General features: G+C 46.2%; 1 protein-coding gene across 1 annotated transcript in view; it reads left to right on the forward strand.

Moving 5' to 3' along the window:
* The first annotated feature begins 881 nt into the window (after positions 1-881).
* LRP11 (LDL receptor related protein 11) overlaps positions 882-25,572 on the forward strand; it is a 41,123-nt gene continuing 16,432 nt past the window's right edge. Inside the window, exons 1-5 of the mRNA XM_003898053.5 lie at positions 882-1,824; positions 6,526-6,683; positions 16,789-16,930; positions 22,566-22,691; positions 23,752-23,964. Of these exons, the coding sequence (XP_003898102.1) occupies positions 1,212-1,824; positions 6,526-6,683; positions 16,789-16,930; positions 22,566-22,691; positions 23,752-23,964 (1,252 nt within the window). The 5' untranslated portion in view covers positions 882-1,211. The remainder of the gene's footprint in view (positions 1,825-6,525; positions 6,684-16,788; positions 16,931-22,565; positions 22,692-23,751; positions 23,965-25,572) is intronic.

Raw genomic sequence — 25,572 nt, forward strand, 5'->3', positions numbered from 1 at the left:
GATCACGAGGTCAGGAGATCGAGACCATCCTGGCAAACACGGTGAAACCCCGTCTCTATTAAATACAAAAAAACTAGCCGGGCGAGGTGGCGGGCACCTGTAGTCCCAGCTACTTGGGAGGCTGAGGCCGGAGAATGGCGTGAACCCAGGAGGCGGAGCTTGCAGTGAGCTGAGATCCGGCCACTGCACTCCAGCCTGGGTGACAGAGCGAGACTCCGTCTCAAAAAAAAAAAAAAAAAAAGACAGGGTCTTGTTCTGGCCCCCAGGCTGGAATGCAGTGGTGTGATCATAGTTCATGGCAGTCTCGAACTCCTGGGCCCAAGCGATCCTCCCAGCTCAGCCTCAGGACTTACAGGCGAGCACCAGCTCACCAGGCTTGATTTTTGTGTTTTTAAATAGACTGAATATCTTTCAGTACTTCCCACCCCCACCCCACCAGGCCCCGACTCCGCCACCCCTAATCCCGCCCCACTTTGTACTACCCAAGCACATCTTGGGAACCTGATGCGGAAAGTCAGGGACGCTGGAGGTGAAGGGCTCAGGACGCTGTACGGTGGTCCTAGGTGCGCGTGCCCCCTCTCTGGAGTAGTCCCTGGGGTCACGAGGATTTGAAGAGACGCCCTCCCTTCCCACTGCCCCTGTTCTCCCGAGTGCCAGGCCCCCGTGGACAGGCGCCCTGGGCAGGTCTAGCTGGTTGCTAAAGCCTGCTGGGCCCAGACATGAACCCTGCCCTGGCTGGGAAGCGGCGCGGGAGTACAGCAGTTCTGAGGCTGCCCTCCCCCGAGCCGGCTACCCCAGCCCTGGAGGAGCCGGTGCAAGACGCGCGGGGGCGGGGCCGCGCGGAGGGGCGGGGCTCACCAAGGCTCCACCTCGCCGCGGCCACTGTTCGTACACCTGGTGCTGATCAGCTCCGCAGCCGACTCGCCGCCACCCAGAGCGCCGCGGGCCGGGGCGGAGAGGCGCAGAGCGCCGCGCAGCCTCCGGCGAAGGCAAGGAGCGGTGCCCGGCTGGGCCGGCTATGCCTCCCGCTACTGCGGTTCACGCCGGCGCCCGCGCGCCCGCGGCCTCGGGGAAGCAGCCAGGTTCCGGGGGTGCCGCGCTGTGAGGCCGGGGCCTAGAGTCAGCCGCGGCCGCGCAGGAGGGGCACAGGGCCCGCGCTCGCGGGCGCCCGCGTCCCCGCCTCGGCTCGCTGCCCTCGGCTGCCGGCCGCCATGGCCTCCACCGCCCGGGAGAGCGCGGGCTCGCGGCGCCGGCGACCGCCGCGTCACGGGGCGCTGCGCGGGCTGCTGCTGCTCTGCCTGTGGCTGCCGAGCGGCCGCGCGGCCTTGCCGCCTGCGGCGCCGCTGTCCGAACTGCACGCGCAGCTGTCGGGCGTGGAGCAGCTGCTGGAGGAGTTCCGCCGGCAGCTGCAGCAGGAGCGGCCGCAGGAGGAGTTGGAGCTGGAGCTGCGCTCGGGCGGCGGCCCCCAAGAGGACTGCCCGGGTCCGGGCGGCGGCGGCTACAGCGCCATGCCGGACGCCATCATCCGCACCAAGGACTCCCTGGCGGCGGGTGCCAGCTTCCTGCGGGCGCCGGCGGCCGTGCGGGGCTGGCGGCAATGCGTGGCGGCCTGTTGCTCCGAGCCGAGCTGCTCCGTGGCCGTGGTGGAGCTCCCCCGGCGGCCCTCGCCCCCGGCCGCCGTGCTCGGCTGCTACCTCTTCAACTGCACGGCGCGCGGCCGCAACGTCTGCAAGTTCGCGCTGCACCGCGGCTACAGCAGCTACAGCCTCAGCCGCGCCCCGGACGGCGCCGCCCTGGCCACAGCGCGAGCCTCACCCCGGCTGGGTAAGCGCACGACTGAGGGGCTGGCCTTGGCCAGAGCGCTCGGGTCCCGCAGCGCCCTCGCCAAGGTGGAACGAAACACACTGGTGTCAAGTTATTTTAGCCGCGGGCACCCAGAGGAGTTTCTGGCATGGGTTTTTCTGTCTTAAGAGGAAGCCCAGTAGATTGGCAGAAGCGGGCGGGCGCGTTGAGGTACTACTGGAATTTTTCTAGGCTTGAAGAGGAAGGCTGATCTGAGAGGATTCGTGGAAATATGATTTAAAAGAGGAGAAAAACTCAGAGAAAAAAGTTTGTTTTAGTCTCATGGGTTGTATAAGGCATGGTTTCTGTTACGTAATTGCAAGAGCAAAATCTAATTAGATGCCAGGCTTCTTATAACACCCACTCCTGTTTCTTAACGTGGCTCTCCTGACTTTGCTTGCGGTGGCTTTCATCATACAAAAATGGGAGGAAAACTACTGCTCACTTTTATAAAAAGTGAAAAGAAGGGACTTGATTTTCATTGAAAATAGGAAACTTTAAGACCGGGCGTGGTGGCTCATGCCAATAATCCCAGCACTTTGGGAGGCCGAGGCGGGCGGATCACCTGAGGTCAGGAGTTTGAGACCAGCCTGACCAATGTGATGAAACCCCATCTCTACTAAAAATACAAAAATTAGCCAGACCTGGTGGCATGCGCCTGTAATCCCAGCTATTTGGGAGGCTGAGACGGGAGAATCGCATGAACCCAGGAGGCGGAGGTTGCAGTGAGCCAAGATGGGGCTATTGCACTCCAGCCTGGGCCACAAGAGCGAAACTCCGTCTTAAAAAAAGAAAAAGAAAAAGAAAATAGGAAACTTTAAAGCATGTTTCTTAAGGACTAAAAATGATGCTGACTCGACGGTTTGACTTTTTGTAGATGCTCTGAAGGAGAGAATCAGGACACATACAGAAGGCACAAAAATGGTTGTGGTTGGACATGAATGTCATGGAGGGAATAAGAGACCTTGATTGTGCCAACGTGTGGTCATGCTCTGTGTGTTTAATCTTGCCCTGTTGCTGTTTGATTCGTAATAGCACGAATGATATCAGCAAGATGGGAGCAGAGCTCAGCCCCTTTGGAAGTGTGCATTCTCCAAAACCTGTGGATCCATTAAAAGAGTCGGGAAATCTGTGTCCATCATGTCTATCACATCCTGCCTCCCTCCCCACCTCTAGGTTAGATGAGGCTCAGAACCCTTGTCGGGGGAGCAGGTATTAAAGGGTCACCCTGTGACTGCTTGGCCTTGAGGCAAACACTGGGAACTGAAGTGGGGGCAGACGGCACTTTCACTTGGACCCTCACCAGCATCGCTGAGGCCCACGACGGCTGTTCCACACACATCCTCTCTGCCCAAACACAGACCAAAATATCCCGGCAGCAAAGAAACAAAGTCTCTTCTCTGTGTTCTCACTACTTACCTGGAAGAAACTGACACTGCCTACGTGAGCTTTCCTATAAACCCAGAGGAAACCTTTTAGAAGGAAAACAAACGAGGAAAGAATATGCCATAGAAAAAAAATTTAAAGTTTAGATTAAGAGGCTGGGCACGGTGGCTCATAACTAACCCCAGCACTTTGGGAGGCCAAGGCGGGTGAATCACTTGAGGCCAAGAGTTAGAGACCAGCCTGGCCAACATGCAAAACCCCGTGTCTCCTCAGAGGTGGAAAAAGGCGGAAGAACAAGTTTCTTCCTAGGCAGGGGGTGGTTTACTTGGCTTATTTAAATCACAGTTACTAGTCCTCACTCTTAAGTAACTGGAAAAATGGGACATGTCTTCTCCATAGTTAGCAATAGCATGTAAAAAGCAACTGTGCTTAATTCCTTGTAATATGCTTTAAAAAAAGAAAAAAAAAAGGCATCTTCCCTTTGTGACTGGCAGCAGCATTCTCATTCAGAAAAGCCCCATCTCTAAGAGCCCCAGGCCCCTCACATAAATCTCCTTGTTCCTGGATGGACAAGATCTGGCTGCTTTTTCTCACGGTCTGATAATGAAATGCAGACAGACTGGGAAAGAAGGGAGTTTATTTCTGCAACTGGTGGCAGGAAGATGATTGGAGTGACTCACCAGACCAACTCAAAGTTACAAGTTTTTCTTCAGTGTTTATTTACATTCGATTCCATCTCTGTGCCTGCGTGAGAGTGCGCACCTACAAGCAGGAGTGTTGCATTCACTCTAATCTTTAGGGTCTGGGGTCTGGAAAGTTTCCCTAGAGCCTTGGAAAGATTTCTTTAATTGTAAGTGGCCCTGATACAAGGTGTATGTGTAAGAATGCCTTCGATCAGACGTTAGGGTCTGAGAAAGCCCAGGTGAGGTCTTAATGTATTTGTTTTCACATTCCAGGCCTTGTACTCAGGCACCAGTTTCTCCAGCTTGAGGGTTTAACTTATGCATTCATCAGAATTATGGGAAAGGGTTAGTGGAAACTGGCTGCTCTGGCTGCTAATGGCGTTGGTGCTGGGCATTGAGGGAACCACTAGAAGAGAAGAGAATCCTGGAGGGTTAGGTCCTAAACATCTGAAAGGCAATGGTAACTCGCTGAAGGGTTTTTCCTGCTCACAGAATGACCCAGTCAGATGAGCATTCCAGAAGAGTCATTTCAGTTGCAATGTATCAAGAGTGGTCACCCTTTGTTTTGTAATGAGAAACTGAGGTGGGATTCCAGTAAGCCCTGAAACTCAAGCACTGGGATGCCTGGCTTGGCCCTTTAGAAGTTTGTTTAGGTAGCAACATTGGCCCCTGTGGAGGAAAGTGATGGGCTCAAAAGCAGGAGGAGAGGCGGTGCTTTGCAGCACTGTGCAGAGTGAGCCAAAGAGGGGCAAGCCCAGCCAGCACTCGAACCAGAGCTTTGGCACTGAAGGAATGGGGAAGTGGATGCCAAAGAGGGTGTATTACACAAACCTGTAGAGTTTTTCCAGTTCTGTTGCTGCTGCTTTAAAATATGTGTGCATTTGGGTGAATTTACTAAGAAGCTTACATCAATTAAAATTTTGGTAACTATGCTCTTAGAAATGTTTTCTTTGTGTAGCTTATCCTTTCAGTCATCTCTGTAGCAGCTGTCAGTCAAGTATTAATATTGAAATAAACGTAATTAACCTTATATTATTTAGTACCATTCTAGGTTAAAGGTAAATATAGACTGGGTGCAGTGGCTCACACTTGTAATTCCAGCACTTTGGGAGGCTGAGGTGGGAGGATCACTTGAGGTCAGGAGTTCAAGACCAGCCTGGGCAACTCTCACTACAAAAGAGTGAAAATAGCTGGGTGTGGTGGCGCATACCTGTAGTCCTAAGTACTCCGGAGGCTGAGGCAGGAGGATCACTTGAGCCCAGGAGTTGGAGGCTACAATGAGTAAGCTATGATTGTGCACCAGCCTGGGTGATAGAGACCCTGTCTCAAAAGCAAAACAAAACAAAAACAAAGGTAAATACAGATTTGTTTTGCTGTTGTAGTCATCTGAGCATGCTGACTTCTGTTATAAAAATTAGTTATTAGAGGCCAGGCGTGGTGGCTCATGCCTGTAATCCCAGCACTTTGGGAGGCCGAGGCAGGTGGATCACGAGGTCAGGAGATCAAGACCATCCTGGCTAAAAAAAAAAAAAAAAAAAAAAAAAAAATTAGCCGGGCATGGTGGCAGGTGCCTGTAATCCCAGCTACTTGGGAGGCTGAGGCAGGAGAATGGTGTGAACCCAGGAGGCAGAGCTTGCAATGAGCGGAGATAACGTCACTGCACTCCAACCTGGGCGACAGAGTGAGACTCTGTCTCAAAAAAAATAAATAAATAAAAAATAGATTAGGTATTAGAAGCGGTGGACTTCTTCAATTTTCCTAGATGAAAAATTGGATTCCAGAGAATTTCGATGCAGGCTTTATTTTGTATGGCTCTAAGAATCTGCCTTAACTTTTCCAACTTAATATATTTTCCATTCATTGAATACTTTATATCACTCCTATTTTTAAAACTTAAGGATAAGAAAAAAAGAAAATCCATATTAGAGGTGAATTTGGTGTTTTTCAGGTTTGTTTTAATAAACTTTTCAAGGCCAGGTGCAGTAGCTCATGCCGGTAATCCCAGCACTTTGAGAGGCCGAGGCAGTTGGATCACCTGAGGCCAGAAGTTCGAGACCAGCCTGGTCAACATGGCAAAACCCTGTCTGTTCTAAAAATACAAAAAATAATTAGCAGGATGTGGCGGCACACACTTGTAATCCCAGCCACTTGAGGCAGGAGAACTGCTTGGACCCGGGAGGCAGAGGCTGCAGTGAGCCGAGGTCGCGCCATTGCGCTCCAGCCTGGGGGATAAGAGCAAAACTCCATCTCAAAATAATAATCTTTTAAAATAAATTTTTTTAATAGTACTTTGAACTTAAGTGATTTTAAAATTAAGTGAAAAATCCACTCTAGAAAATAAAACTGCTTCTCCATATTTACACATTGGTGGGACCTAGTATGCTGCCTTGTCCCCAAAATTGCTACCAGCCAGCACTCCACACAGCCTCTCCTGTGCATATTATAGCGAAATTCCACAGTCTTAAAATAAATAGAAAAACAATTTCCATTTAATATGCATTCTCTTAGCAGTTCTTTGCTGCATCATATCTATTCAGCAAACAAGAATACCTCTCTTCATAAATTAGAAAAAATAAGAAATCATCTTTTATGAATTATTTATTTTCTTTCTTAGAAAAGGATGCGCCTCCACTTAGCAAGGCTGGGCAGGATGTGGTTCTGCATCTGCCCACAGACGGGGTGGTTCTAGACGGCCGCGAGAGCACAGATGACCACGCCATCGTCCAGTATGAGTGGGCGCTGCTGCAGGGGGACCCGTCAGTGGACATGAAGGTAACGCATGTTGTCACTGCTAACAAAAACGGGTATTTCAGTGAAGTGGTCTTTCGTAATGTCCTGCCACTTCATGCTCCCTAAATGTCTGTACGCTAGCAGAAGGCATAAAATGGAGAATGTGTAAAATGGATTGTGCCAAAATGGTTTATTATCTCAGTGTGCTTTTCTGCTGAGTGAGCAGCAGTCTCGATCATTTGTCTTGGAGCCTACCCTCCTTCTTGCTGCTGTTTGTGACTTGTCTAGAGGACAAAGACACTTCAAGGAAAAAGACTCATACTTTGTTTTAATGACTCAGATTACTTTTTTAAAGTTCTATTTCTTTTTCTTAGCTCAAGATCCAGGTAGAAAATTCGAAAACTACAAAAGAGTCTAAAGAGGACAATAACAATAGGATGAACTTATCCTTCACACGAGCCAGAAAGTAAACAGCTTACCTGGCAGCGAGGTCTGCTGGGGTGCACCAGGCCTGTGAGGGAGGGAGGCCAGCATGCAGTGCTCCTGCCCGGGGCTCCTGGGATCGCCGCCGATGGAAATCAGCCATGTGCCTGGTGGCTGCCTATGGTCAGGAAGTCTTGAGTGGTGAGACAAGTGGCTTTTTATTCACCCTGTCAGGGTGAATTCCTGGCTTAGGCAAATAAGCACTTCCTGACTTAGGCAGATAAGCGGCATCCAAACCACTTCAGTTAGGGAAAGTGGAGAAAGAGGGTGAGGTAAGGAGGCACTGATTTATATTCTACTGGAACCAAAACAAAAACAAATCAGGAAGTCCCTCACCACTGATTTAAGTAAGAGTGATTTTACTCCCCGATTATATTGTGTTAGAATTGGACTCACCCTTGTCCAGTATGGTTTGCCTTTGTCCCCACCCAAAAATCTCATCTTGCATTATAATCCCCATAATCTCCATCTGTCACGGGAGAGACCAGGTGGAGGTTATCGAATCATGGGGGTGGTCTCCCCCATGCTGTTCTCATGATAGTGAGTGAGTTCTCACGAGATCTGCTGGTTTTATAAGTGTTTGGTAATTTCTCCTGCCATCTTGTGAAGAAGGTGCCTTGCTTCCCCTTCACCTTCTGCCACGATTGTTCTAGTAAGTTTCCTGAGGCCTCCTCAGCCATGCGGAACTGTGAGTCAATTAAACCTCTTTCCTTTGTAAATTACCCAGTCTTGGGCAGTTCTTTATAGCAGTGTGAGAATGGACTAATACATCCAGCATCCTTCCCAGCCTCTCCTCCAAACAAGAGCGCCTTCTACCACACCTCTTCCAAGGCTCATCTACCGTCTGCCTGACTTTTCCAAGGGCAGAAGCTCACTACTTCACATCATGTCCATGACATTGCTCATCACTGTATTGGGCAAGCAGGCTGCGCCTCCCCTTCCTTCTGTGCATTGGTGCTGGGTCTTCCCTTTGGAGAAACACTGAACTCATCTTTTTATCCTGCGTAAAAGTTTTGGAGGTCTTTGGGAAAAAAAAAAAGAACATCACCACTTGGTATGCTGTTCTCAGAACTCAGCACCCCATGATTTGTCAGATGTTCCTCATATGAATTGATTTTCAGGCCCACCACTATCCTGCCTTGTCTGGATTTTCTCATATTAATCCATACCCTTCTTAACATTTAATACCCCTAATTGAACCCCATATTTATTTATTTATTTATTTATTTATTTATTTTTTTATTTTTTTTTTTTTGAGACGGAGTCTCGCTCTGTCACCCAGGCTGGAGTGCAGTGGCCGGATCTCAGCTCACTGCAAGCTCCGCCTCCCGGGTTCACGCCATTCTCCTGCCTCAGCCTCCCGAGTAGCTGGGACTACAGGCGCCTGCCACCTCGCCCGGCTAAGTTTTTGTATTTTTAGTAGAGACGGGGTTTCACTGTGTTAGCCAGGATGGTCTCGATCTCCTGACCTCGTGATCCGCCCGTCTCGGCCTCCCAAAGTGCTGGGATTACAGGCTTGAGCCACCGCGCCCGGCCTGAACCCCATATTTAAACTTTGGTTTTCTGACTCATCCATTACCTCCTGTGATCCAGATATTGCCTCTGCTTCTATTCATGAGCTTCATTACATGAACCATGTTAGTAGCTACATCACACAATAGGTTCGTGCTGCATTTTTCCAAGCATGTGTATAACAGCGACGCAGGTAGACCTCAAGTTATGAAGCCATCATCTAAATGACAGAGCCTACACTAGGGGAAGCATCTGTTACCAATTTGTGACTGTCTTAGAATGATATACATTCATGAATGTCCCCCAGAGTTAACACTCATCCTGCTGAGACTTCATCACAATCAAAACCCCCATGGGTTGAGCACCCACTGAGTGCCAGGAAGCTTAGAGAGCTCTGTAGTCCACTGGGACACCCTCACTTGTAGGCACATCCCCATTTGGTGGATGAAGACTGTCAGGAAACACTGTGGAAGACTTTGAGGTGGGCAAAAGATTACCAAGTACCTTTCAATGGAATGCTGGGGTTGGTTGGTGGATCCTTCAGGGTTAACATCTATAAGTTGCAGAAAACTGATAGTAACCAAATGATTCTTGTCCATAGAAATGCAAAAAAAAAAAAAATTGGTATATAGGGGTAATTGGTATATAGGAGAAAATAATTGGTATATAGGAGAAAATAAGATTTCAAACATGACATTTTAGTACATGTAGATACTAACCAATCTATTAATAGATTCATTTCAGTACTGATTAGCAAACCCATTTCAGTTTTGCATCTCCTAGCAACTTCTTTTTCGCATTCATGATTGACTGTATATATGTAGTCTTCAGATTCTTTAAATCAGTTGAACCACCTTATTGATTCCCTCTTTAACTAATGTCTTTGAAAAATATTCATGCTATATTTGTGTGAGAGTCATAGCTTTACCATTTTGAGAATTTTCCTTTAACAGTAATTAACCTTCAGGAGCTATACCTCTGACCCCTTTAACTTGAGCAGCCTGATTTCACACCCCAACATTTCTGCCAGGAGAATTGGGCCTCTCAAATCAAATTCCTTTTTCTCTGAGAATGACTTCCTGCTGACTGGAACACTGATGCACTCCGCCCTCAAGCTGCAAAATGGGGCTAAGTTTGAAAGTTGTTGGGAATGGAGGGAGGGCAGTCACACAGCAGAACAGTTAAGTTAAAACCTGATGTTGGATGCCTTTGTTCCTAAGTCCCTTGACTGTCCCTAGCACCCAGGAGCATCCATTCATTGGGCTCTCCCCTGAGCGCCCACCTCCTCCTCTTCTTGAGCCATTCATCCCTCCTCTCATCTCCCCTGCTCTCCACCATCTGCATGGGCTCCTCATCCTTGTTCTCCTCAGGCAGAGTAGTGATCGCTCCCTTTGTCTTGCAATACTTTAAGATCAGGCTCTAGGGCCCATCTTTGCATGTCCAAGTGACCCAGACAGGTATTCAACCTGCAAGGAATTATGCTGTCAGATTAGTTATGAAACAATTAATAGCGAATTTTTAAGCATCTGGTATGTGTCCAGTACTGTAATAGACACTAAGCATACAGGAAAGCTCATGTTCCTGACTTATCTCATTCATTCGTTATTCATTCATTCATTCATTGACAGAGTCTCACTCTGTTGCCCAGGCTGAAGTGCAGTGGCACGATCAGAGCTCACTGTAGCCTCAAGCAGTCCTCTCACCTCGGCCTCCTGAATAGCTGGGACTATAGTCATGGCTAATTTTTTTTTTTTAACTTTTTGTAGAGATGAGGTCTCACTATGCTGCCCCGGCTGATCTCAAACTCCTGGGCTCAAGCAGTCCTCCCTCCTTGGCCTCCCCAAGTGCTGAAATTACAAGCATGAGCCACAGCACCTGATCTGTGTTTTTCATTTGTGAAGACAGAATAGATGATTGGTCAGAACCAAGAGGCTATCCACTGGATTTAAAGTTATATATTTTCTGCCCTTACATCCACTTAACTGAATATTTACAATACATCAAAATGCAAGATGACACATATTTTTCAGGCAGCCCATTAAATGACACTGACTTTCATGAATATTATACATAATACATTTAAATCTGAAGTCAGAATGTAAAATATGACATTTGGGAACATGATACAAAGTAGGACATTCAAGGAGATTTGGAATTCATAAATCAGTACGTTGACTTACATTCATCAGTTGCTTAAAAGTTTCTAACTAAATGATTATCTTAGTCCATTTGGTCTGCTGTAATAAAACACTGTAACTCAGTGGCTTCTAAAGAGGAGAAATGAATTTTTTTCACTTCTGGATGCTGGGAAGTCCAAAATCAAGATACAATCAGATTTGGTGTCTAGTGAGGACCCATTTCCTAGTTTATGACCAGCCATCTTCTCACTGTGTCCTCATAAGGCAGAAGAGGCAAGGCAGCCCTCTGGGGTCTCTTTTATTTTATATTTAAATGTATTTTAACTTTTATTTTAGGTTAAGGGGTACATATGCAGGTTTTTTATATAGATAAACTTATGACTTAACGGCTTGGTGTACAGATTATATCCTTACCTGGGTATTAAGCATATTACCCAACGGTTTTCTTTTTCTCTAAACCTCTACCTCCTTCCATCCTCCACCCTCAAGTAGGTCCCAGCGTTCTGCTGTCCTGCTTTCTCTGTCTGTGTGTTCTCATTTAGCTCCCACTTATAAGTGAGAACATGTGGTATTTGGTTTTCTGTTCTTGCGTTAGTTTGCTGAGAATGAGGACCTCTAGTTCCATCCATGTTTCTGCAAAGGACATGATCTTGTTGTTTTTTATGGCTGCATAGTATTCCATGATGTATATGTACCACATATTCCTTATCCAGTCTACCATTGATGGGCATTTAGGTTGATTCCATATCTTTGCTATTGTGAATAGCACTGCAGTGAACATATGCGTGCATGTGTCTTTACAGTAGAACAGTTTGTATTTTTGGGGGTATATACCTAGTAATGGGATTGCTGGGTCAAATGATAGTTCTGTTTTAGTTCTTTGAGGAATTGTCACACCACTTTCCACAGTACACCACTTTCCACAATGGGTGAACTAATTTGCACTCCCACCAGCACTGTGTAAGCATTCCACCAGCATCTAGTGGTTTTTGTTTTGTTTTTTACTTTTTAATAATATGGGGCCTCTTTTATAAGGGCACTAACATGCTCTTCATTCATGAGCATGTATCTCCAAATGCCATCACACTGGGCATTAGGTTTGAACATGTGACCTTGGGAGGGCACTCAGCCATTCAGTCTACAGCAGTGACTTCAGAAAACCACACGTAAGGAAGCTTGCTAAAGGATGGACATTATTTAAACCAACAACTTCATTATTAAATCAAAACTTACTGCATCCTGGCCTACCTGCTATACATAATTTTTTTAAATAGGTACTACTAAGTTTTTGTAACCAAGTATATACAATGTGTGTGTGTGTGTGCATGCTTGTGTGTGTGTAATTTAGTCTATACATATATGAGAAGCCCAAACGTGTATTCCTAGCCACTAAATTCCTAGCTAGGAAGATGGGGTTGAGTCAGAAAACAGGCTGAGTCATTCATTGATTTGGCCAGAAGCCAACCACCAAAGGCTGTTACTGTTGAACAGGGATCTTGAGCAGAGATTAGAAGCTCCCGGTTTTATGATCATGTCTGTTTCCAAGTTACAAATTGGATATGTTGTGTGTACATATGTAGATAGTTTTTTATCCTGAAACTTGGAACATATCTGTGAAACACTTTAAACCCTCTCTCCAATGTCATCTTAATGGGAGAAAATGTATAGAAGGGTCACCTGGGCCCTTAAAGGGAAAGCATCCATGTGACAGTTCTACATCTTCTAAATAACCGAATGCAAAGAGAGACAGCTCTCGTTAGCTAAAGGAATGAAAGGAGCCAGAGAAGGGACACTTAATCTGGATAGATCTAAATTGGAGTGTGCTCAGGAGGCTGAGGTGATTATCATAATCTGCATCTGGACCCAGTGTTGCTGCATCAGACAGGCAGTGCCTGGGCAGGCAGTGGGGAAGCATGCCAAGGCCAGGTGTGGGGATGGCCCCTGACCCAGGGATGCTCTGTCCTTTCAGCCCCAGTGTTGACAAGAGGCTTCCTAGTGAACTGCAGGCCTGCAGAGTTTTAGTCTGACATTGGCACTCTGAGTTTTGGTGCCCAGAAGCTCAGTGACTCACTGACTTTTGCAGGGAGCTCTGGCACAGGGTGATGCCAGCAGCCTCATGGATGGCACATCCAGCTTCCTGGCCTCAGTGCTTCCTTGGTTTATTTTATTTTATATTTTATTTTATTTTATTTTGAGATAGGGTCTCGCTCTGTCGCCCAGGCTGGAGTGCAGTGGTGCAATCTCGGCTCACTGCAACCTCCACCTCCTGGGTTCAAGAGTTTCTCATGCCTCAGCCTCCCAAGTAGCTGGGATTACAGGCACGCACCACTTGGCTAATTTTTGTATTGTTAGTAAAGATGGGGTTTCACTATGTTGGCCAGGCCGGTCTCGGACTCCTGGCCTCAACTGATCCACCCACCTCAGCCTCCCAAAGTGGTGGGATTACAGACGTGAGCCACCGTACCCGGCCCCTTGGTGTTTTTTAAAATCTCTGTTAACTTTGTCTCCACTCCGATGGCCATGCTCAGAATCTGGTCGTGACTCGGCGTCCCCCTGTCACACCCACCTTCTAAATCTCTGCTCTGAATCAATCCTGCAGCCCACTCCTCCACTCACATACCATGGCGGGGGGCCAGCACTTGCTGGTCCCTGGCAGTCTCAGGGCTTCCTGTCTGCTTTCAGGCTGAGCAACTGGGACAGAGCAGCTTTCTTGTATCACCTTACTTGACTGAAGGCTGCAGGGCCTCACCTAGACATTCTCCAGCATGCCTGTCATTTGCAGCCATGCTCCCTTGTGTTCCTCAGTCCCAAGAGACAGTAAATGAGGGCGTAAGCTATTGTACTGCTGCCCGCCAGCAAGGTCTGCCTGGTTCTGAGCCAGGCTTAAAGAGAGCCAGAGCCTGCCACATACCCCCCCACCCCTCCACTTAGGCAGCTCTGAGCTTTACCACCTGCACCTTACCCTGTCTTTGTCTCACCTTGGTTCAGCCTGGTGCCCATAGGAAGAGGCCATAACTGACCCTCCTCTCACTGCAGATGGAGGTGGGAGGGAAAGTTTCCAGAAAAAAGGAGACACCAGGCCCTGGTCCTACCAGAGCTCAGGCCTCCTGGCCACTGCAGTGACCCAGGCAAGAGACAGGGTGGGGTCAGAGCAAGGTGGTACCCGTGGACAGGGTGATACATGGTCAAATTCTGGATGTGTTTTTAAGGCAGACCCCGTGGGATTTCCCAAGGGATTGGAGGTGAGATATGAAAGAGGGATCATTAAATGCAATCTTGAGGTCTCAAACCAGAGTTCTAGTCTTGTTTTCAGTCTTATTTATCTGATTCTCTGATCTTATCTGACCGGATAAGATCTGGTCTTATCCGACAGATAAGACCTGAGCCCCAGGTCTTATCCGATCAGAATAAGACCTTATCCGATCTTGTCCTGAGTCTCAGACTGACTTCCACTTTTATTTCAGTGGGTTCTGATTCCTAGCATCAGTGACCCACTCCAGGCTCTTTGAAAATTCTCTTATTGTCATTAGAGTGCTCTCTGCTGCCCTTAGTATTTTAGCACTCACATAAATGACCCGTTTGGCATTCTCTCAGTGTAGTTGGGTCTGAAGGTAATGTAACAGCATGGCAGTGAGCATTGCTTAACATCTCTTTGAAATAAACAACAAAGGGCAGGTGGCCATCGTTGCCAGCCCTCCAGAGTAAGGCTTTTGCAGGGAAAGTGATGGACAGCTTGTAGGCCGGTGTAGACTGTTTTACAACTCGAGGTCTCAATTCTGTCACTGTCTCAGTGAATGAAAATCACTTCATGGGAATCATTTCTTTATCTGTAAAGAGTCATTGTGTAATGTTGTTCAGTTAGAGATAAGAATCAACCAGTGGAGACAATGGATATATTTAAGCGAGGCCCAGCTCTTTTACATGAGTTACGTTATTTGATCCTCATCAGGTAGGTACTGTTATTATTTCCATTTTACAAATGAAAAAAAAACTGAGGTTTAGAGACATTAAGTACATCATCACCCAGCTGGTACAGGGTAGGGCTGGCATTCAAACCCATGTCTATTGGACACCGGCTTCTGTGCTCTTAACCACGCACTAGTGTTTCTTTCAGTGTGGATCATGGGTCACCTGGGTGGGCTGGGTAAGTGTAGAATCCTGGGTCCCGCTCTCCTGACCAACCCACTGACTCTGACTCTCTGAGGCTGGGACCTGGAAATCCATACCTTAGCTAAAGTGGCATAAAATACAACAACCACGGTATCTCATTATATCACCTCTAAATGATTGTGAAGCATCCTGTGGGTGTGTATATGTGGTGTTGACAAATCCTCTAAGCCTAAGTCAGTCCACATTCTAGGATTCCCTAATTAAAAACAAGCAGATGGTTCTTATAATAGTGCAATCCTCTGTAATTTGAAAAGTCCATTATTAATGCATCAATGTAATAGAATGTCGAATGGTCAGCATTCGGCAGAGGACACTATCCAGACTAGTTCATTTAAGCAGAAATGAATTCTTTTAAGTAGAATATTAAATGGGTAATAGAATCATTAGGAAAGCTGAAGAAACAGTCTTTTGGCTGAATGTCCAGCAAAATCCTACCACAGAGCTGAGCCTTAGAAGCTGTTGCTCCAGCGTGCTCAGCAAGCTGCCTGTGAATGTTGGGAGAGCAGAGGGCAAGCATGGAGCCCTGGGTTAGGGAGTGATCAGAACTGAAGCCCAGGAGGGCCTCTGCAAGGAATGAGTGGGGGAGCTTGGATAGAAAAGGAGGCCAAGGAAGCAGGGGTTTTCAAATAGCCAAAGTGGCCAGCGTGGCCAGATACAGTAAAAGGGCCAGCTAAACATGAATTTTTTTTTTTTTTTGGGAGATGGAGTCTCGCTCTGTCACCAGGCTGGAGTGCAGTGGGTGATCTTGGCGCACTACAACCTCCGTCTCCCAGGTTTTCAAGTGATTCTCCTGCCTCAGCCTCCCAAGTACCTGGGACTGCAGGCACACGCCACCATGCCCAGCTGATTTTTGTATTTTTAGTAGAGATGGGGTTTCACCATGTTGGCCAGGATTGTCTCTATCTCCTGACCTCATCGTCCGCCCGCCTCGGCCTCCCAAAGTGCTGGGATTACAGGCGTCAGCCACTGCGCCCAACCATACATGGATTTTTAAAAACTAGTATTGCTGGTCTTGACACCTAGATGGCTTTTGCTAGGTCAGTGAGTGACTTTTGCCAGCACTGTTTCAGGGGGACGGTGAGGAAAGCAGCTCCACCAGGTGGGCGAAGACTAAATGGGAAGTGAACCAACAGAAACGGCAAGCGCGGCACAGCGAGGCCTTTCAGTGAGCCCTTTCAGTGAGCCAAGTGGAGATGGGAAGGAAGCGGGGCTGTGATTGGCGAGCCCCTGGAGTGCAGGGAATTTTTTTATTTGTTGTTTTGTTTGTTTGTTTCTTAGGATGAGAGACACTTGGGCATTGTAATAGCAGAGCCATTTGAAAGAGAAGTGAGTCTATGTGTCAGTGTTCTAAAAGTCCTAGCAAGAAAGAGGGCAAGGACTAGAAGGAGGGGTTGGCCTGGAACATAGGAGGGATAGCTACTCCCTGCCGGCTCTCAGAAGGAGATGACAGTGGGTACAGGTAGGGCCCCAGGAGGAGGTGGGTGGTGGAGCCCTAGTCATGGTCCTGATTTTCTCCCTGAAGCTGATGAGGCCCCCTGCTGAGATGGAAGGGCCTGGATCCTGAGCGTGAGGCTGGGGATGAGGTGCAGGTTTGGAGCAGCAACTGCTGCAGACAAGAGAAGGGATTGTGTCAGTCAAGGTCTTGGCCACCTAAATAAACTAGAACTGATGAGTTCAAGGTGGGCCAGCTGCCAGCAGCATGTGATGTAGTTCAGCAGCCTCAGGCTGGAGTGCAGAGGCAGGTCCCGGGGCTGCTCTGAGGACATGGACTTTCGGTCGAGGATGGTGTTGGACTCGGAGCTCAGGACTGCTGCTCAATGTCATGTGTCGCATCTGTGTGGCAGGTGCCTCAATCAGGAACCCTGAAGCTGTCCCACCTACAGGAGGGAACCTACACCTTCCAGCTGACAGTGATGGATACGGCCGGGCAGAGAAGCTCTGACAACGTGTCAGTGACGGTGCTTCGTGCGGCCTACTCCACAGGAGGTGAGAAGAAGGCCCTTCCCTCGCTTCCCACTGCTTATGGAAGGCGGCGTCGTTGGCGTCGTTGGTGCTTTGTCTTCTGGCTCTGCACTCCATGGGCTCTTCCACTTTATTTTTGGTTATTGCTGAATGAGAGAGTCTTTGCTAAAAATACAATAACAAAAGCAGGCTCTCTTCTGTTTTGGGCTTAGTTGATGCTACTGGGTTGGGGTGGAGGGAGCACTCCAGGGGATGAGAAGAGATGCTCCCGCTTTTCTTGACTTCATCAAAGACAATTGCCCGGCTATTCTGGGAGAGGACTTTGTTTACAGATGGATGCTCCATTTGATGCATCTGTTCCAAGAGGGAAGCTAAGGAGTTTAGTGAAACCAGCTGAACTCGTGGAAGCAGAGAGTGGAATGGTGGTTACTGGAGGCTGTGCGGGGGACCGACTGGGAAAGGAGAGACACTGGTCAAAGGGTACAAAGTGTCAGTGAGACCGGAGGAACAGGTTCTGGTGATCTGTTGCACACCATGGTGACTATAGTTAATGATAGTGTATTATCTGTTTCAAAATTGCTAAAAGAGTAGGTTTTAAATGTTGTCATCACAAAAAGATTATAAGTAGGGGAGATGATAGATATGTCAGTTAGCTTGATTTAATCATTCCACAATGCAAACATATATCAAAACATCACATTGTGCCTCATAAATATATACTCTCCTTTTTTGTCAATTAAAAATACATATAAAAAAACAAGGAAAAGGCATACCACAGGATTGAAGAAAGACTTGGCTCTTGGGTGTAATCAATTGCTGATATAATAAATCACTTCAAAAATATTAGAAAGAGAAAGAGTGCAGCTAAGGAGTATGGTTAAAATTAATTGAAATATGCAAAGGACACATCAATTTGAAAGTACTGCCTACACATTTTCATAGACTACACAGATGCATAGCTATGCACTCCAGCATGGGTGACACAGCGCGAGACTCCGTCTCAAAAAAAAAAAAAAATAATAATAATATTACTTTAAATACATTTGATGGTTGTCACATTCTGTTGTACAATGTAACAATGTAAAATTTATTTCATTCATCTATGTTTCTTTTCTAGAGATCTACTTTTTTTTTTTTTGACATGGAGTTTTGCTCTTGTTGCCCAGGCTGGAGTGCGATGGTGTAATCTCAACTCACTGCAACCTCCGCCTCCTGGGTTCAAGCGATTCTTCCGCCTCAGCCTCCCAAGTATCTGGGACTACAGGCGTGTACCACCATGCCCTGCTAATTTTGTATTTTTAGTAGAGACAGGGTTTCACCATGTTGGCCAAACTGGCCTCAAATTCCTGACCTCAGGTGATCTGCCTGCCTCAGCCTCCCAAAGTGCTTAGACTACAGGCATGAGCCACCGCGCCCAGCCCAACATCTACATTTCTAAGAAAGATTAGGTCATCAAATTTTTTAAAATATCCATTGCATGGAACTTAGCGACACTAAAGATATTGTAGTGTTGTAGAGGGAACCCCTCACCACATACACGATTCACTTCTGGAGAGGTGCTAGGATCTTGTACATTTAAATATCCTGTTACTCGGTCATTATGTATTTTCTTAGTGTATGCAGCATGCAGGGACCTTGCCAGGCACTGGGGATAGAGTGGTGCACTGGTGGTCCCTGACTTCCTGTCACTAGCCATCACTCTGGTAAACTTGCAGTAAGTCTCTGACATTGTTGAATTCTCAGTATTCACTACTCAGGATCTAGATGGTAATTAAGCCAGCAGTGTGCAGAATGAGGATAAAAGAGTTGGAACAGGACTGTAATTTACTTGTACTATATTGGATCTAGACCTCTATCAAAAACAGAGGTTAGTATGCATACTGGAAATGAAATTTTCCAAGGAGTTAGAGATTTTAGAATCCTAAGGACTTGTCAGCTTTGGTAATTTTCATAGATGACATTAAAAATTTGTTTGGCTGATCACTCCCTGCCCAGCCAGGGGTTAAGCTTACTGTAAGTTACAGAAGGAGGGTAACCATTCACAGACAGGACAGGCACCAAACTCCAGCCCATGCCAGCACTGTGAGGTCACCAGTGATAGCAAGTAAACAGAGTCTGTCCAGCCCAGCCTGGATTCCATCAGCCCTGCCGATTCATTGCAGCTGGACAGCAGAGCCAGCCAGCTACTCAAAACATTGTTGATCCCTTGGCCACCAGGACCAGTGGAGACATGACACTGGCTCCAGCAGGGATGGCTCACTTCTGTAGAACTGGGCGCCCTCTAGAGGGCTTTCCCCCTGGGTATGAGGACTCACCTGGACAGGGTCTGAGTCAAGTGCTGACTCTGGGAGGAAGGGACTCTTGGGAAGAAGACACAGATACCCTGTCATCCCCACAGAAATCAGAAAAGGATAGCTCTTGTACAACTGAGGTGCCTGGGAGGGAGGAAGGGCCTGCACTGATATGAGCAGATGGCCAGCACCTCACCAGCCACTTGTTTGCCCTGGTTTATTTACTCAGGCAGCTTTCCGGGCTCCAGAGGTAAATTGCCAGCTGTAAATTTCTGGCCCTTCTCCAAGATAGTAATAAACTGTATTTGAAGTGGCAGAGAGTGATGCATGAGTCATTTTTGTTTACTCAATGGCTGCTTGAGTATATGTCCTGTGTGGGTAACTTTATATGGAAAATAAAAAGGAATTGGTATAGTACTAACTGCTGTCTAGAATCACTTACTGGTTATATTGGAATAACATGCTATGAATTAAAGTTAATAAAACACCACAGAGAGACATTGGAAAATAGAGGTAGAAGAGACAAGTGTTTCCCACCTGTCCACTGTATGTATTGGTCTTGCAATGAATGACCCAGATGTTATGGTAACCAAGGGTGACACCAGCTGAGGTAGACAGATGAGCAGGTACCCTGCTTATATGATCATAACTTAGTTCAATTTTTAATAAGTTGACATTTTGAACATTTTTCACATTTAGAAAAATTATCTATTCAAACAGCAACCCAGCAAGCTCTTCCAACATGATCTAGCTCAGCAGTCTCCAAACAGGATGCCCCTGAGTTGTTCGAGACATTTTTAGGGTGAGAAAGAAGATAGCAGAGTTTATATTTTTGTTGATTTTTAATTTTTTTCCTTAAAATTTCAGTATATTTCATAAGATACACCCATGTTAGTACAGTAGTATGCACATATTATTTATAAATAAACTGGACTAGCCAGATGTTGTGAGACACGCCTGTAATCCCAGCTACTCAGTAGGCTGAGATGTGAGAATTGCTTGAGATTGGGAGGTGGAGGCTGCAGTGAGCTGAGATTGTGCCACCGTACTCCAGCCCGGGGCGACACGGCAAGACTCCGTCTCAAATAAATAGATAAATAAATAAACTGGAGATGCCTGTTCAACAATATATATATTGATCAGGATGCATGATCAAAAAAGTTTGGAGGCTGCTAATCCAAAAATAGAAAATTTACAAATATGGATCCATCTCTAAAACCACCAAGGAATAAATAAAACCTTGAGATATTTGGGATTTTCATGCTATGAATTTAAGAAACCTGACGAGGAACTGTATCCCGCTTGATACCCAGCGTGTCCCCCACCTCCGCTCCCTGCTTCTTCCAAGTGGCCAGAGCTGACTCTCCTTCCGGCCCATATTCTCAGTCATGACTGCAGGCTCTTTGCTTCCTCTTCTTCCACAGGAGCTTCTATCAGCCTTTATTTTCTTTAACCTCTCTTCCTCCTGGATCAGTATATCTTCAAATTGCCTTACACCAAGATAGACTCCTTTCCCAACCTCTTGATTTAACCACTTTTCAATAAAAGATGTGTCCAAGGCTAGGCGTGGTGGCTTACATCTGTAATCTCAGCACTTTGGGAGGCCGAGGCAGGAGGATTGCTTGAGTCCGGTAGTTCAAGACCAGCCTGGGTAACATAGTGACACCCCATATCTAAAAAAAAAAAACAAGTGTGTGTCCAAGATTTCACTTGGGTTTGTGAACTCTGCTCAGCCATTTGGTTTTGAAGGAATGTCATGTAGTCTGCCACTCCCCCATGTTCCTGAGAGAATTGTCTAGTCCATTCTGTCCCTGTAAAACTGTGGAGCGCCTATGACCTGCTTCTAGCCTTATGCCTTAGTCCATGTTGCCAGTACCAGATAGTCACCTGGTTCTCATCTAACTAAGTCATAAAGTTGGCTTAATCAAGGGAGAGGGAAAATGCATTTCAGGAAAATATGTGTAACTCCTATAAATTGCACTGCAAATTAAAAGCTCCTAAGAACTCCAGAAGGGAGAAAATGTCTTTTTTTCTTTTTTTTTTTTTTTTTTTTTTTTTTTTGAGATAGAGTCTTCTTCTGTCGCCCGAGCTGAAGTGCAGTGGCGCAATCTTGGCTCACTGCAACCTCTGCCTCCCGGACTCAAGTGATCCTTCTGCCTCAGCCTCCCGAGTAGCTGGGACTACAGGTGCATGCCACCTCGCCTGGCTAATTTTTTGTATTTTTAGTAGAGATGGAGTTTCACTGTGTTAGCCAGGATGGTCTCGATCTCCTGACCTCGTGATCCGCCCGCCTTAGCTTCCCAAAGTGCTGGGATTACAGGTGTGAGCCACCACGCCCAGCCAATGTCATTATTTCATGAAACTAAATTCATGCCAGCCCATAACTAAATATTTTGTTTATTCTCTACAGTATCAGGGATGTTATGATAATCAACAAATAGGATTCAATAGTAAAAAGTTAATCTCAATGAAAAGTATTACTTAGGAAACAAGAATGTAAGACATAGCATATGTAAAATAGTACCTCTGGGCCAGGGACGGTGGCTCACACCTGTAGTCCCAGCACTTTGGGAGACCGAGGCAGGTGGATCAGTTGAGGTCAGGAGTTCGAGACCAGCCTGGCCAACAAGGTGAAACCCCATCTCTACCAAAAAATACAAAAATTAACCAGGTGTGGCGGTGCATGTCTATAGTCCCAGCTACTCCAGAAGCTGAGGCAGGAGAATCTCTTGAACCTGGGAGGTGGAGGTTGCAGTGAGCCGAGATTGCACCACTGCAACTTCAGCCTGGGCAACAGGGTGAGACCTCATCTTAAGTAAGTACATAAGTAAATAAATAAATAAATAAAATGGTACCTCTGTTAAAACATAGCCAACTGCCATCCATTGAGTGGGACGGTGTTAGGTGGCCTCCTGCAGAACTATCAGCCAGAAGAAGAGATTCCAACAATGGCGTGTAGGAATGAATGCAGAGGGAGACAGCTGAGGCGGGGAAGCAAGGGTGGAGTGAGACCTGGGCTGCTGCTTCCTGAGCAAGGCAAGCATGGAGAACAGCCCTCAGACCAAGAGCCCCTGAGGCGTCCAAAGAATTAAGCTGGGAGGCTCAAAAAGAGCCTTCCTGCCTCTTCAGAACCTGTTGCTCAAACTGTTAGGTTTGCCTGATTATTTGCATCTCTTCCCCCAAATGCATTTTATCATCCCCACAGACTCCCGTTTGTCATCCCCATCTTGATTTTATCATCCCCACGGACTCCCCTTTGTCATCCCCATCTTGATTTTATCATCCCCATGGACTCCCCTTTGTCATCCACATCTTGAGAATCTGAACTTCTCCTGCACTCCTGTGACTTGAGATTTGTTTACAAACAGGATGTTTGCACACTTGCTCGCGCTACCACTTCTTCTGTGACGATGGCTGCTGCATTGACATCACGCTCGCCTGCGATGGAGTGCAGCAGTGTCCTGACGGGTCTGATGAAGACTTCTGCCAGAATCGTGAGTTGGCTGTGTCACATTGCCAGGCAGTGGCTGGAAGGGATGGAGTTGGGAGGTCTGTGTTCTGAGAATAAAACGCAAATGCAGTGTCCTTCCCCTGCTTGATTTTGGTTATAACTTTACATGTTAAAGCTATGCCTTAAATGAGAATTCAGTATGTCTCCAGTCTAAGTCGCAAATGTCAAATTTTCAATATTGCTTATGTTTTTAATTTTTTTCAATTTTCCAGGATTTTTCTATCCTAAAAATGCTGCATATCATGTGCTTTCTTAAAAACTGACGTGATTTGATGTTTTGTTTTGATAATTTTTTAAAGAAAATTTACAATACACTAGGGTATGGCTAAGTCAGAGCCAGAGCTGTAAATCAGTCTTATAATGTCATACACATAGAAATGCCCTGTAAGAAAGAAGAAAAACTGACAAAAGTCTAATGAAGTATGGATTTGAGGAAGGACAAAGAGTGGCAAAACCTTAAGTTTACATTTAGTATTTGTCCATTTCTTTTTCTTTCTTTTTCTTTTCTTTTTTTTTTTTTTTTTTTGACACCAGTTCTCACTGTCACCCAGGCTGGAGTGCAGTGGCACGATCATGGCTCACTGCAGCCTCGACCTCCCCAGGCTTAGGCGTTTCTCCCACCTCAGCCTCCCCAGTAGCCAGGACTGCAAGCATGTGCCACCATGCCCAGCTAATTTTTGTTAATTTATTGTAGAGATGGGGTTTTGCCTTGTTGCCCAGGCTGGTCATGAACTCCTGGGCTCAAGTGATCTCCTACCTCTGCCTCCCAAAGTGCTAGGATTATAGGCATGAGCCACCATGCTGGGCCCTGTCCATTTCTTTATGTGTAACATTTGGAAAGCTGACTATTGGAAGAAGAAAGAACAGATTACCCATTTGAAAACAAGAGAGAATAGATGTTTATGGTCCTCTGACATGTCTTAGATGAGTGGGCTGTTATATCCAAATATCCGTGATTCTAAATGAGCTGCAGATGTAGTGCTTTTAGTATTAAAGCTCAGAAAAGAAATCCAGCAACTAACAGTAGCTCTTCCACACTTCAGTGGGCCTGGACCGCAAGATGGTAACCCACGTGGTAGCTAGTCCTGCCCTGCCAAGAACCACAGGGCCGAGTGAAGATGCGGGGGTTGACTCCTTGGTGGAAAAGTCTCAGAAAGCCACTGCCCCAAACAAGCCACCTGCATTATCAAACACAGAGAAGAGGAATCATTCCGCCTTTTGGGGACCAGAGAGTCAAATCATTCCTGTGATGCCAGGTAAGGATTCAGGGCAGGTTCTCAACGAAGAACCTTGTTTTCTGTAGTCAAACTTGGCTCACAATTAAGTTTATGTTTGAAGAGTGTTAAGGAAGTATCTTGAAATAAGAGTTGAAATTAAGAAGTTAGCCAGAAAGGGGGGAAAAAACCTTGACATTTGCACTAATGCATAGTAAGGGACACTTAACTAAATACACTCATACATATATACCTACTCCAGAGATACCAATACATTTATTTGTAAATACATTAACATTTAGCTTACAGAAACCAATACCCTAAAGTGTTAAATTTTAGGTTGCTTTGAGATGAAACAGCATAATCATTATGTATTTGTGTAAATCCTCTTCACCCAAGCAAGGGAACATTTAAAAAAGTCATCTTGAAAGAGATGCATGTGCTAGTAATTCAATGTTATGCCTCCAATTTAACTAAATCTATCACTAAAAAAAGTAAGGCTAATAAGATTTATTTTATTTTATTTTATTTTTGAGACAGGGTCTCACTCTGTTGCCCAGGCTGGAGTACAGTGACGCGACCACAGCTCACTGCAGCCTCAACTTCCCAAACTCACATGATCCTCCCACCTCAGCCTCCTGAGTAGCTGGGACTATAGGTGTAGTAGCTGGGACCATCAAGCCTGGCTAATTTTTGTATTTTTTATAGAGACAAGGTTTTGCCATGTCGCGCAGGCTGGTCTTGAACTCCTGGGCTCAAGCGATCTGCCCACCTCGGCTGGCCTCCCAAAGTGCTAGGATTATAGGTGTGAGTCACTGCACCTGGCCTAAAATACATTCGCATGACTAAAGCATTACAGAATTTAGCCAGATGAAGTGACTCACCTATAATCCCAGCTACTCTGGAGGCTGAGGCAGAAGAATTGCTTGAGGTCAAGAGTTTGAGACCAGCCTGGGCAACATAGTGAGACCTTGTCTCAATCAATCAATCAGTAAGTATTACAGGATTCCATCATTTTTTTCACACTTATTATTTGCATGATTATGTGACATGAGACAGAAATAGAGATTATCACATTTCCAAAAGCTTTTGTAATGTCTTTTCAGACTCCGCATAAATTGTATTGAAATAACCTGACATGATTTTAGTAGGTTTATTAAGAAAAATTTTTGTTCATTGTACAAGATATGGAAGATGCAAAATAATTTAAGGACAGTGAACTTAAAATGCCACCTCTTTTGAAAACTGCTTTTAATATTTGTTATATTTCCTTCTACTCCTTTGTTTACGTGCCTTGTAGATTTTAAGTGCCTCCATAAAAATTTGTCTGCAAAACATTGCATTCTAAGGGGCTTTTCTTTCTGAGTTTTGGTTAAGTATATTGCAAGTGTCTGCTTTTTTGGTCCATTCCTTGTTGGTACTGCCACCTACTGGTAAAATCAGTAAAATCGGCAAGCCTTTGGATGTGGTTTTAGTGGGTTTTCTCTGCTTAAGACAGTTTGTATGGAGAAGAGCGTCACAACATAAGAAACAGAGTCAGGGGAGACCAGGCGTCTTTGGCAGGACTGCCAAAGGGGTGAAGAGTTTATGGAGAGATCTGTGTTATCAGAGGCCAGGATGGATGAATTCCTACCATCTCACTGTGGTGGA

Source organism: Papio anubis, chromosome 6, assembly GCF_008728515.1.
Source record: "Papio anubis isolate 15944 chromosome 6, Panubis1.0, whole genome shotgun sequence".
NCBI lineage: Eukaryota > Metazoa > Chordata > Mammalia > Primates > Cercopithecidae > Papio > Papio anubis.